Source organism: Choloepus didactylus, chromosome 5 (genome assembly GCF_015220235.1).
Source record: "Choloepus didactylus isolate mChoDid1 chromosome 5, mChoDid1.pri, whole genome shotgun sequence".
Taxonomy (NCBI): domain Eukaryota; kingdom Metazoa; phylum Chordata; class Mammalia; order Pilosa; family Megalonychidae; genus Choloepus; species Choloepus didactylus.
This window is the reverse complement of record NC_051311.1, coordinates 51,170,604-51,184,151: the sequence shown is the minus strand read 5'-3', so window position 1 is coordinate 51,184,151 and position 13,548 is coordinate 51,170,604. Positions and strand designations below refer to the sequence as shown.

The 13,548-nt window shown below is 44.1% G+C and overlaps 1 protein-coding gene across 10 annotated transcripts in view; it reads right to left on the bottom strand.

Moving 5' to 3' along the window:
• Positions 1-13,548, bottom strand: part of HIPK2 (homeodomain interacting protein kinase 2) — a 203,237-nt gene that overhangs the window by 55,310 nt on the left and 134,379 nt on the right. For all 10 annotated transcript variants that reach the window (XM_037836038.1, XM_037836041.1, XM_037836043.1 and 7 more), the window contains 4 exons: positions 5,651-5,774; positions 5,225-5,344; positions 3,258-3,344; positions 1,865-2,049 (listed from right to left, as the gene is read on the bottom strand). In XM_037836038.1, coding sequence (XP_037691966.1) covers positions 1,865-2,049; positions 3,258-3,344; positions 5,225-5,344; positions 5,651-5,774 — 516 coding nt within the window. The remainder of the gene's footprint in view (positions 1-1,864; positions 2,050-3,257; positions 3,345-5,224; positions 5,345-5,650; positions 5,775-13,548) is intronic.

The following is a 13,548-nucleotide window of genomic DNA, read 5'->3' as shown; positions in this document are numbered from 1 at the left end:
CATGCCAGGCACCAAGTCTCTGGACTGTCAAACCTTAAAACTGCTCCTCCTCCACAAACATCACACATTCAAGCACCTCATTCCCTGGTACAGTCTCCATCCACCTGGCTCATTTGACGATTACTATGATAACCACTCGGAATTTATCATTAATGCCTAGATCATTTGGCTTCCTCCCATCTTTACTTCCTTTCCCTTTCATCATTCTGGGTTATGATTACTCTAATACCAACTTCATAAACTTTCATAGCAGTCTGTCTTTTTCTCTTGGAAGCTAGGCAAAACTCCAATCCTGGATAAACCCAACTATCTATTTTCTCCAAGCCTTCACTGAGGATATCAGTTACATGATAAAACTACTCATGTCTAACAATGCTCACTTATTCTACCACATTTCTCTGTTCAATTTGCTCTGCCAACTTCTGTTCCAACTACCTCAAACTTTTCTATCCTTCTCAAACCACAAATCACCTTGCTCTCAACAGATAACCTCCTCTCCTATTTCTGAGAACAGAGAGCTGTCAGACAGGAACTCTCTTAACTTTCCTCTAAACCAGCACACTTGCCCACATTCACACATCCCCCTTCCTCCCCTCATGTTTCAGGTGACAATGGTCCCTCCTTTCACCTGGGCTCTGAACCCCAGCCCCTCCCATTATCTCAGGAATTGATCTTCAATCTCTCTCTTGCTATCAGATTCCTCCCACCAGCATTTAAAAATGCTTCAGTCTTCTCCACATTAAAACAAACAAACAAACAAAAAAACCTTCCCTGACCCCTCTCCGGCTACCCCTTTTTCTTCCTTCCACCTTTTCACAGCCTCACTTCTTGAACAGTTGCTGTATATTTCTTCACTTCTCACTCGGTCTTTGCCAGCTCTACTTTTCTGCTTCTACTGCTCCACTGAGATGGCTCTCACAAACTCACCAGCAACTTCTGAGCTAAGACCTATGGTCTTTTTTTCAAGTCTCAAGATTTTTACTGCTAAAAAAATTCTTTAAGGACTTCCCACTGCTCTTAGGACAAAGATCAAAATCCTTAACCTGTAAAGCTTGTCCCTGGCTTACTCCTCCAGCCCCATCTCACCCACTGCCCCACCAGCTCTCGGGCTGATCCTGCCCCTGCTGGAGTCTCTACTCAGTCAACACCTGCCTGTACTTGCCTGTCCTCTACACCTGCTAACTCTTATGCATCCTTCAGATGTCACTTCCTTGGGGCCTTTCCTGTCCCTCCCCAAGTTAGGCTCCCTTGGTATATTCTCTCACTGCACCCTCTACTTTTCCTGATAACAGCTTGGTTTTCTGGGCATCACTTGTTTGATACTTTTGCTCTCCTATATACACTGTGAGCCCCAAAGGGCAGGGCCCCACCTGCTTTGCTCACTCTGGTACCCCAGCAGCTGACATAGCACACAGTATGCAGAATGAATGAACAAACTCAAATCCAAACCAGACTGAATCTACTCCTGAAGGATTCTGGGAATAACATGTGGCATTGAAAGTGGCTTTGCTTTATGGGCACTGCCACTTTAGGCATCTTTATGTACAGACACCCAGAGTTTGATTCATTCAGTCTTGTACTCCTCTGTGCTCCACTGTTCCTCCTTTTTAATACAAAGCAGAGGTCCATAAACTGCAGAGCAGGGTCCAAATCTGGTCTGCCCCGTCCTTATATATGAAGTTTTATTGGAAAGCAGCCTATTCATTTGTTTATGTATTGTCCATGATTGCTTTGAGCTATAATGGCAGAGTTGAGCAGTTGTGACAGAGACTACATGACTGCAAAGCCTAAAATATTTACTATCTGGACCTTGAAAGAAAAAGTTTGCTGACATCTGGTATAAAGCGCCAAGCAGGATACCTACTGTGTACTATGGGGAAAATCGAGTAGGTGTGTCATGGTGACAAAGGGGTGGTTCAGGGTTTCTATTGGAGTGATTCTCTTATCAGCATCTATAGTCAGCATCTTCTTTAACAGGTCAATGAACTCCCGTCGGTCTGCCTTTTCCACCAACATGTCACTTCCTTCCAAATCTGTTGTCATGTTCACCTGGAAGCAAGTAGGAACAGGTTACCAAGGACCCCACTGTGCCTTCCCTCTCCCCTGCTTCCCTTATTCTCCATCCTGCAACCTCATCCTAGGCTTGCAATCACCCCTTTCCTAATTCCCAGAAAGCTGTGTTCTGCCACTACTTAAGGCACTGCCCAGAGGATGTGGTTTTCCTCTTTGCAGGAACGGTAGAGGGAAAGGTGAGAGAAGGGCGCTGCTAGTACCTGCAAATATACATAAATGACAGGCTGTAAACTGCTCTGGTTTTACAGTTAAGTTGAAATGCAGCTCTCCTCACACCTCATTAAAAGTAATCACAACCAAGCATTAGAAAATAAGATGCAAAAAGGTTTATTTACTTAACCTTTAAGGGAAATGTAAGGGTCTAGATGTCCTCTTCTTGCAACTACAGTACATCACCCCTCTCATAGCTCCCTGACTTACAGCCAGAATTATTTTAGTCCCTGGTGACTGCGGTCACCTCTGACCAAGAGAGGCAGGCCTCTGAATGGAGGAGTTTTCTTCCAAGAGCAAGTCTATACTAGTATAGCCTTTAAAAGGCTTGTTTTGTGATGCTTTCTACATTTTCCAAGACACACTCTGGAAACCAATTTCAGTTTTCTCAGGCAATCTAAGCTTCTAATCAACTGATAAGTATACTTTACTCAGAATCATGATTTTTGGTTACACTCATCTAAAGTAAGAGGTGTGCAAAGTGTTTATTGGTCTATAGAGTTATTTCTCATTACTTTAAAGAAAAATTCACTTTGGATTGCCCTGATTTTAGATTAGTTTTCACACCAAAAAGAACTGAAGTTCCAGAATTTTCACTGGGGCACAAAGGTGAGAAGCTGTGGTCACCCTGCCAGTGATCTGGGAGAAACTGAGTCACAGACATTAAACTCAAATGTACTAACGGACTTAAATTCTTTTCATGAAATCATGAGCAACATTGGCCAATTAGTATTTTACAAATGGGAAGCAAAAAATGGAAGCTATTTTAAAGGAGCTGGTATAAGGTTTTACAAAAGTTTCACAAACCCAATGGCAATCTTACCAAGGCTGGCATATCACTGTTCAAGGTCAAGGTCAAAAACTGCAGTTGATTAGGAGGATTTCTACCCAGCATCCCAAATTACCCTTGCAGAAGTCTTGCTGTGCCTGGTTTTTAAAGGGTTCAATATTGCATACTCACCCACGTAGCTTACCTGGGCCATATCATCCAAACAGTTGAAAATGTATTTCCTGGCTTCTTTTGACTTAATCCCTGTCTCTGCTTCATGATCATCTGGTGTCTGGTCAAGAGAGGCAAAAGCTGATTGGTAAAGTCAATGATCTCCTACTTGACGTGACTTAAACCTTATAGCTTCTAGCACTGGGTCTCTTTTGCACCTTTCAGAGAATAAAACTTTGAATCTTTGAATACAGAATTACTTTCTCTATTCTTCCACACTAACTCATCCTCTTCCTTCTTCCCACAAACATCTGTTAGGTGTTTGCTCTAAGTCAGGTATTGCGGATTCTAAGATGCATAACCCTAATAACCCTACATCCTTCCCTAAATTTAAGGACTAAGGTCCTTAAATGATAAGGTCCATATATGATAAAGAAGAATCCCTTTTCTATATGTTTTTTTTTAATTTTATTTTATTCTATTTAATAAACTCTTCTACCTATAGATCTTATACTGTTCTAAAGCATTATCAATTCATCTAAAACTCTGAACAACCACATTAGGTAGGGAGATTGCCACCCCCGTTTTACAGATGGGGGACAGGATTAGAAAGCTTAAGGAACTTGCCCAAGGTCACGTGACCAGTAAGTGGCAGAGCCAAGATTCAAACAGGGGCAGTCTGGCTCCAGAATTCGTGTTCTATGCTGTCTCTCTGCCTGGGCTGGGACATAAACATGTGTTTCCCCCCACTGGCTTCAGTCTCAGAAGCGGCTGTTTCCAACTGCTATGGATTTTGACTCATCCATGGATCAGAGGTAATTAATCCTCAAAATCTCGCTCAGGGATAGCACACCTGCTAAGATTCAGGCTTAGATCCCGGGAGCAGCTGGCCTGGAGACACCCAGGACTGAGGCTCTTAACTGAAACACAGACGTTAAGTCCCGCCCGGCCTCACCCTCCTCCACCCCTGAGGATGCTCTTCACCGGACCTGACCTTGAGACACTCACCCTCCAGACTCCAGACACTGTGCACCAGCCCTCCCATCCCGTGCCTAAGAGTGCCTGCTTAGCTCCCAGTTCTCCTTCTTAAATTCTTTGTAAATATTGACCACACATTGTCTTTAAACTCTATTAGGTTTTGACTGTGGTTTTTGTAAAGAAACAAAACAAGACCCAAACACCTACTCACTCTCCTTCAAAAAAAAAAGGAAACACCTAAAATGTACCAAAAAGTACTAAGACTTTCATTATTTTCTCCTTCCAAGCAAACTGTGTTAATTTTAATTACTAGGCAAAGATCAAAAGTGAAAGCAGATAGGTTTCAGCTCAAGTAAAACCACCCAAGTGTTTCCGGTGTACAGTGTGCAGTGCACCACCTGCTGGCCGGGGGTGACTTACACCTGTTCCAGGTCTCAGGGAGCTGGCTTTGCTCAGACTGTTTGTTTCCTTTGCCTGCAAGACCCTTCCGCTCACTTTTCTACTTGGCAAAACCCTCTTCATCCTTTAAGTCCCGGCTCATATGTACCCTCCTGGTTCCTCTGCCATAAGGCAGTATTAAACACTTCCTCCTCTTGGCTCACCCACTCTTTTCCTACCACAAACAGGGCACTTATCACGGTGGGCTAGAGCCTGCCGTGGCCCTCACACCTGGCTTGGGACTCTGAGCTCCTTGACGGCATGGTGCGGTTTATTTCTCTCCCTGGCACCAACTAGACACGCCTTGAGGTTTACTGAACTGAATTTTGGGAGTTTAGTAATAACAGCTGGGGCTCGAGCTTCTCAGGCAGCAATAGGCAAAGGAGAGAGCTGTTTTGGAACATCTGAATTCACACCTTAAGTTAACAACTGCCCCCCACCCCCCGCTCCCCACTTTTGCCAACTGCATCAAAGCGTGACCTGGGATCAACCTGCCAAAGTCAAAAGCTCCCCACTAATCAGACTGTGCCCTTCTTCCCTGCGTGTTCCGGCAGCTGGTGAGGAAGGGAGGGATCATCTTCCTACCTTCAGCCTCCACAAAGGATACGGAGAGTCTGTGTCACGGTTGAAAAACCTAGTTGTCTTTGTCCCTGCACTTAATAAATATTCAGCTGGCAAACCCTGTGTTTGTGAAATATACCGAATCTGCAAGAAAAGATGAGAATGAGGTCAGGGTTTTTCCTGTCACTGTACGTGAGGTAAAATAATGGCTCTGGTGGCTTTGAGAAAAATGAAAATGACAATTTTACAGGGAAAGAACAAAATAAGAAAAAGGGCAAAGAAAGAGGAATACAGAAAGTATAAGAAGATTAAGTGAAGCAAAGTTTGGGAGCTAACAAAGCAGCCCATAACCCCAGCCATATGTCATGCTATGAATGAGATGCTAATCCAGGATATTTCCCAGGAGAAGGATGAGGCCTCAGTGTGGGTTCCTGTGTGATCTGAACTCACCTGATCGTACTCCGAAGCTCCAGGATATAATGGCCAACCCAGGAACAGCTCTGCGATGACACAGCCCAGGGACCACATATCAATTGCCTCACAAAACGGTAAACCAAGGATGATCTCAGGGGCCCTGAAAAAGAAGAATGGAAGAAACCTTTCGCAATCTGAAAATGCAGGCAGCTATTTCTATATGAATTCTACATAAAATCCTATCTTTCAAATCTAGAGACACCGTTACTAACTACACTGTGACTGGCCTGGGGTTCTCCAGATGAGGGAGTTGCCAGATCCATCCATTCTTTTGCTTGGTCCTTCCCTGCAGCAGAAGATCAGGTCAGATGGTTGGCTCTGATTAAGGGCACGTCTGTAGCTAAAACCAAGTTAAGTGGTCTCTGCAGGGAACGAGACCTACTGACTTTATTAGCATTACACCCCAACCAAATCCAAATGAATTTATAGAGGAGTTGTCTTTTTCAGCTGAAAACCTGGAAAACCAATTTTAAGAGAATGTCCGTTTTTACAAAGGAATGCTGAAATACCAGTCTTCTATTTTCAGGAATATATAACAAGCTGCCTCCACCCAAAATAATGGGATTACATCAATGTACCTTTATGCTAGTGAGCCCTTTCCTAGGAATTTGCATCGCAATACTATTATTTTAGAAGCTCATAAGCTTCTAAAATGTCAATCTCCTTAAAAGTTCTCTAATGTTACAATTATAGAACCATGTTCATGAATACACAGTCTGGGTGTCAATCAGAATTCCATTATGAACTCCACAGACAACCCATTCCTGACTTTGGTCCCTTTACACAACAGACAAGGCTATGTGCTGGAGATTCTGAAAGAAACCACCTCAACTCAAAGAGAAAATTTCACATGTCATCAGTAATCAAAACCAAAGAGACAACAGACTACATCTTCTTTTCTAAGAATCTGTCATGATTAGATCGGGGTAGGTTTTGGAGAAACCCATGTCTAACTTTTTCAAAGTCTGAGATTATGAGTACAGCTTATGGTTTTTTGGTTTCTTTTTTCTTTTTTTTAATTGGTGCAAGGCATTCTGCTGATAATGAACTGCACTGGCCTGACTTTTGTTTTCTCTGTAAATTTCTCACTTGATTAAGCAATGCTGGAAGAGGCTACTCTCCTACCCTTTTGGCAGCCTGAAGTGGGAGTGGAGGGAGCCGGGCAGACTTCCTCGATCTGGGTAATCTTTCACCCATCTACTGCTGGAACGAGAAACACCCCTATCCAGCTCCCATCTTTAGGGGGAACTTTTCTCCACTTAAAAAGCATCTCCCTTCCGATTGGGGTGATGAAAACGTTTTGGTAATGGATGATGGTTAGGGTAGCACAGCACTGAACATTATTAATAACACTGAACTGTATATCTGAAAGTGGTTGAAATGGGAAATTTATGTTGTACATATGTTATCACAATTAAAAAAAAAAGGCATCTCCCTATCTCTAAACTTTGAGATGCTGATCCCCTAGTGTATAACCTGATTGGTCTCTGGAACAATGCATATCTCTGAGACACCTGAAACTCAGAGCTAGAGCTCGGCAGATATGAATGTCAGTATTAGTGCATACAGCCACTGTCAAAAAAAAAAAAAGCTGAAAAAGAGCCCAGACTTCAATTAGTGATATGAATGAAGCAGGTCTGGTTAAGACCAGGGCAAGCCAAGCCAAAGGGTAAAGGTTGAAACTGATTGTGTTTTAAAACTTCAACTTCCGTGTGAGACCAAGGGAAGAGATATCTATTTGGTACAGGATCTAAATTTTCTAACCGGTACAACTCTACAGTCGATTTGTTAAAACACCACAATTGCATGGAACTTTGAATAGGAAGTGAGATATGGTAGGTTAGCATAGGCTGGAGTGAAATAGTGACACATCCCAGAGTAATTTGGGCAGATAATAAAAAATATACTTACAGCCTCCCCCTCCCCAGCCCCGAGGATCTGGGGGAAGGTGTGGATGTGTTGGACATCCTCACCTGGACTGGTATTGATGTTGTCACAAACATTGGGACTGGCGGTTTGATGTGCTGAGCCCTGGATCATGGGACTTGCCCTTATGAAGCTTGTTACCGCAAGGAGAGTCTAAACTTGCATGTAGTTGTGCCTAAGAGTCGCCCCCTGAGTACCTCTTTGTTGCTCAGATGTGGCCCTCTCTCTCTCTAACTGAGCCATCTCAACAGGTGAACTCGCTGCCCTCCCCACTATGTGGGACCCGACTCCCAGGGTTGTAAATCTCCCTGGCAATGCAGAATATGACTCCCGGGGATGAATGTGGACCCGGCATCGTGGGACTGAGAGTATCTTCTTGACCAAAAGGGGGATGAAAATGAGACAAAATAGTTTCAGTGGCTGAGAGATTTCAAATGGAGTCGAGAGGTCACTCTGGTGGACATCATTATGCACTATATAGATAACACCTCTTAGGCTTTAATGTGTTGGAATAGCTAGAAGTAAATACCTGAAGCTACCAAACTCCAACCCAGCAGTCTGGACTCCTGAAGACAATTATATAATAATGTAGATTACAAGGGGTGATAGTGTGATTGTGAAGACCCTGTGGATCACACCCCCTTTATCTAGTGTATGGATGAGTAGAAAAATGGGGATAAAAACTAAAGGACAAATGGGGTGGGATGGGGGGATGATTTGGGTGTTCTTTTTTCACTTTTATTTTTTATTCTTGTTCTGGTTCTTTCTGATGTAAGGAAAATGTTCAGAGATAGATTGTGGTGATGAACGCATAACTATGTTATCATACTGTGGACAGTGGATTGTATACCATGGATGATTGTATGGTGTGCGAATGTATTTCAATAAAACTGAATTTAATAATAATAAAAAAAAAGGCATCTCCCCACTTTCCCCCTTTTAATTTGCTCTCATTGCTAATCTTTTTTTCCTTCATGTAATAATATTAAGAAACAAAAATGTCCTGTTACAAAGCCTTTTCATTTTTCAGATATAAAAAGAAGTTTATTCACTTCTTTAAAAGCTGGAGATTCAGTGCTGCCAATGGCTGCTTTCAGAGTGCCAGAGTCAGCCAGGCTGGGCTGTGAGACATAATTTTTCTAAAATCCAAGGCCTAGAAAAAGGGAGTTACTGTTTAGGTTTGGGGTGCCTGAGTGCCATCCATTTTTCCTGTCCCTGTTCCCCCACTCTGGGTATCTTCAGCTGCTGATGTTCTGCCTGGCACTTTGCTCTCCCTTTGGTCTTTGTCTCCTTCAATCCTGGGGAGACCGCTCTCGCCCTCAGGCATCTCTGCACTCGTGATGGTTGTTTCATGACGTCTCACTGCTGGGCTTTCCAGGGTCACATGGGCCTTAGATGCCACAACTGCCTGGGTCACCTGTGTCCAGTGCTGCCCACAAACAACAAGGCTTGACAGATGAACTCAATAATTGCATGGAATTGATGAGATTATTGCCAAGTTGTCTCTAGCAATGCCTTTAGATATGGTTTCAGTTGACTGTAAAAACCTTGTCTCTTAGAAAAGAACATCTGAAAAGAATACTAAAGAGAAAACAGAATGATTTTATCATATATGGCATCAGGACCGGCATTTCTTTCTGCCCTCTCCTGTGGGCCTCCTCTCCCACGTGGACCCAAGCCCTCCCAAGGGGAGAGTTGTGGTCCTGGTGCCGCCTGTGAGAAGCCGTCCTTTGGGAGGCTGTGGCTCAGCGTTGGGCACCATTCTCACCTCTGAGGCCCTGTTCTCATGACCTGGATCCTTGGCCAGACCCTTGGCCCTTGTGGTGTAGCCTCAGGAATAGGTTGGTCTGATTCTACAGAACCTGCCCACTCTTCTGGTTCCTTGGGGACCTTGAGCTACCCTTCCTTGCCAATTTAGTCAACTAGTTCTCACAGCACAGAAGCTGTTTATAACCTAGGCAAACCCTGTTTCCCAGTTTCTGTTGCCTGGTGATGAGCAAGGCAGAATGCAACAATGGAGACTGTCAAACAAATGGCACTTCAGCAATGTTCTTTGGTGAAGACCACCACACATGGGTTTCGACGACTGATGTTACATGAACAGGCACTGTGAAAATCGCTCTTTGCTCACCAAGAGAATGCAATGGCAGCCATTCATGGCACCATAATACATACAGAATATTCTTCTTGCTGTGACCATAATGAACAAATGCCCACACATAAGGCTAGATGGTTGGGGAACAAAAGAAATAGAAGGCACAGCCCTGTCCCAGAGGGGCCTCCAAAGTTGGGAAGGCAACACCAAAGCACATAAGACAAGTGAAGTTGAATACAAAACATATGTAAGACAAAAAACATAACTAATACAAACATACAAACATGCTCTAGCATCCCATTTTTAAAAAACATGGCAAAAATAAATAAATAAATAAATAAATAAAAATATCATCACAACCCAAAAGAAAAAACACAAAACCAAAAAACAAACCTTTACTTAGTGCCTTCATTTGCCCGCCGCTGTGCCCTATTTCTGCTCCGCCTTCAAAGCCACATCTCTCTGACTCGTAATCTGCAGTTTCCATTTTCCACCTCACACTGTCTTCCCGACTTCCTCTAACTGGACTTCCACACCCCTCTGCTCCACTGAAGCACTGCACTTGTCAAGAGCAGCAGTGACCTCCCTGTTGTCACATCCATTGGCCAACTTCTCAGCTTTGTGACCCAAGAGCAGCATTTCTTTTGCACAGTTGACCACTCCCTCCTGTTTTGAAACACTGATTCTAGATTTTCATGACCCCACACCATTCTGATGTCTGTCCTACCTCTCTGCTTATTGCCTGTCTGTTTCCTTTGCTGGGTTCTCCTCCTCTATCCAACTGCTACATGTTGGCAAAGTCCTAGGGCCCCTTCTCTTCTCTCTTTTCATCCATGCCTTAGGTAATCCTATCCACTCCCACATATTTCAGTTCCAAATTTCTATCTCCATCTTGGACTTTCAGCTCCAGATTTATGTTCTGATGGCCTGACACCTCCATTTGAATGTCTCACAATCATCTCAAACTTAGTGTTTAAAAGGGGACTCGTGTCCTCTGCCTCTGCTTCTCTAAAAATGCTCCTCCTTCTGTCCCCCTTACTTCATAAATGGCATTATCACTGTCCAGGTGCTTAAGCCAGAAAACTGGGAATGATCTTCGAATCCTCTGTGTCTCCCTTCACCGCCACCATCCAATCCATCCATATGCCCAGCGCCAAAGGATATCTCAAATCAGTACCTGATTCTCTCCACTGCACTGGCTGTTGCCACCCATCTCCCACCTGGAGCTTCCGATACGGTCTTCCCACTTCACCTTTCCTTCCTCCAATCCATTTTCTACACAGCAGCCAAAGTGAAGAGATCGTATCTCCCCTTGCTTTAAACCCTTCCGTGTCTTCCACTGCACTTAGAATGAAATCTAAATCCCTCCCATGTCCTATGTGAATCTCCACCATGGGACCCTGCCCACCTTTCCAACAGTCATTTCAAAGCAGTTTTCTAGTTCAGTAAGTTCCAGTCCCATCAGTCTCCTCTCAGTTTCTAGAACCCTCTAAGCTCTTTCTGGACCTAGAGTCTTAAGCGATGTTGCTTCTGCCTGGAATGCTCTCTCCGCTGGCTCTCAAATGGCTGCCTCTTTCCCCATCCTTCACATCTCAGGTTAATTGTCACTGCCTCCGACAAGCCTCCCTTGGCCCATCAGTCTCCATCTACCATGCTGCAAATGCCACTTTATGGCACTCTTCCAATAACCTGCCTGTCTCCCCCAACTAAGTTCACGCAGCAGCAGAGACTGGCATTTAGTAGTCACTCAATCAATAAGTATTTGTTGATTGGGTAAACCTTTGTTAAATATAACACAATACTAAAATATGTGCTTCAGATGAAAAGTTCTAAAACAGCACAGACAAAAGAGAGTAGATGGGGAAAGACTTCATGAAAACATTGAGATTTGGTTACGAGGAAGCAGAGGAGGAAGAGCAGGCTTCGATGCCAGCAGGAATTGCAGTGTGTGTTTTGTTCCGACCCACGCTCACCTGTGTGGGACAGACCACCTGTGGGGGAAGAGTTGGAGGACACCTGCTTGCAGGTGGCGCCCAAATTATTACAGCCAAAGAGCCAGAGGGGAGTAGCGGGGGGGTTGGCAGTGGCACCAGGATGCTGCAGGATCACAATTTTAGGGCTAAAAAGACTGCAGAGATGTAGTTCAAAGCTCTTATTTTATACTCAAGGTCAATACACTGCTGGAGTCTCTCTCTTAACTCTATCTTGAAGCTATTACCTTGCTGAGCTCCCACGGCTACTGACTTAATCAAGCCTTCTTCAATCCAGGTCTTTCCTATAACTGCCTACTGGTGCTTGCCTTTGGGTTTCAACCCTTTCCAATCCACCCTGAAACCCTCCCCTATCTCTAAGGATGCATCCTCTTCTCTGCATGTATAATATACTGATCTTATTTCTGATATACTTCCCTTTCTCCCCTCCTTCCCTTCTTCCCTACCCAAACATACACTGTGCAGGGTTATCCTAGATGGTGAAGATACAAACATGAATAAGCTTATGAATAAACGTATACCAGATTCATCCAATAAACACTGAGCATCTATTCTTCCAAATATATACTCACATATCTGCCCCCACTTCTAAACTTTCTAAAGGGCATGGTCTGTGTGTCACTCGTCTTTGATCTTTAGACTGGCACATAGCAGATCCTCCATAAATATGTGCTGAACACCCAGACCGTGAGTCCTCAGAGATTATGGAAGGTCCTTCTCTCTCTGGCTCCCCAGTAATCTTTGGGGGACTTAAGACTTTCTGCTGTGACTGGACAGATGCCTCGTTCCCCTGGTTCTGCTAGTCTATAAGGCCCAGAAGCTCCTCCAAGTTCAACAGACAATGCTCAAATCTGTTTCCTTTTGTTCAACTTGCCTGAAGCATGCTCAATGGTGGTTGCTCTGTTTGCTGTTTGGTGAAGCTCATTCTCTCCCAAGATTATTAGAAGCCAGAATTTGTTCAAGCTCCACTCATTCACTCACTTGTGTCAGTATTCATCCAACCACCATTTACTAGCCATTTGCTATATGCCAGCACTGTGTTAAAAAATAAACCAGACTCTATCCCTGACCTCCAGGAGTTCTCTGTCTAGTTGGAGGTACCAACATGGCAACAGGTAGCATCTAGTGTATGAAGTGTGCACACAGCACACAAAGGAGCGAATAACTAATTGCAGGGAGAAGAGGGAAAGCAGGAGGGCTTTCCTGAGGAGAGGTCTCAGCTGAGTCTTCCTGAGAGGACAGGTAAGGGGTGGCCTCCAAGTACAGGGCAGGGTGGGTACAGTAGGCAGCCACCCCTGGATGTCACTGCTGTATCTGCAACACCCAACGTTAGGTAGGTACTCAATATGCATTGGTAAAAGGAATGAATCTGCAGCAACCCCACCTACCCTGCAAGCATCAATTTTCCCTGAGGCTGGCAACATCACCCGGGCTCCCTCCTATGATGACAGGCAAACTCCTTGGCCTTTCTGTTTCAAAGTTTACATGCTTTTGGGGGGCCAGTCATCACATTCTGTTTCCTTCCACCGGGGCTGTTTCTATTCTGTTTGGTTCCACAACAGGCAGGACTGCTGGCTCTTGAAGACAGCAGCTGACCACGACTTTTCCCATTGGGCTCAGAGTCTCCTAGGTTCTGTTAATGATGCATTCCTCACCTTCCCTGCAACAGCATCTCTCTGGGGAAGCATCTTACATAATCTCTACATTACTATTTTGGGATATCAAAAATACTTTAAACATACATGAAGTGTCAGACAAAATTTGCACCTAAGAAAGAGAGGGATCATTCTTTTCCAACATTCCCATAACATGACACTGAAAATTCTATTTTTTCTATAGAAAGAGAATAAACTGTCATTTTT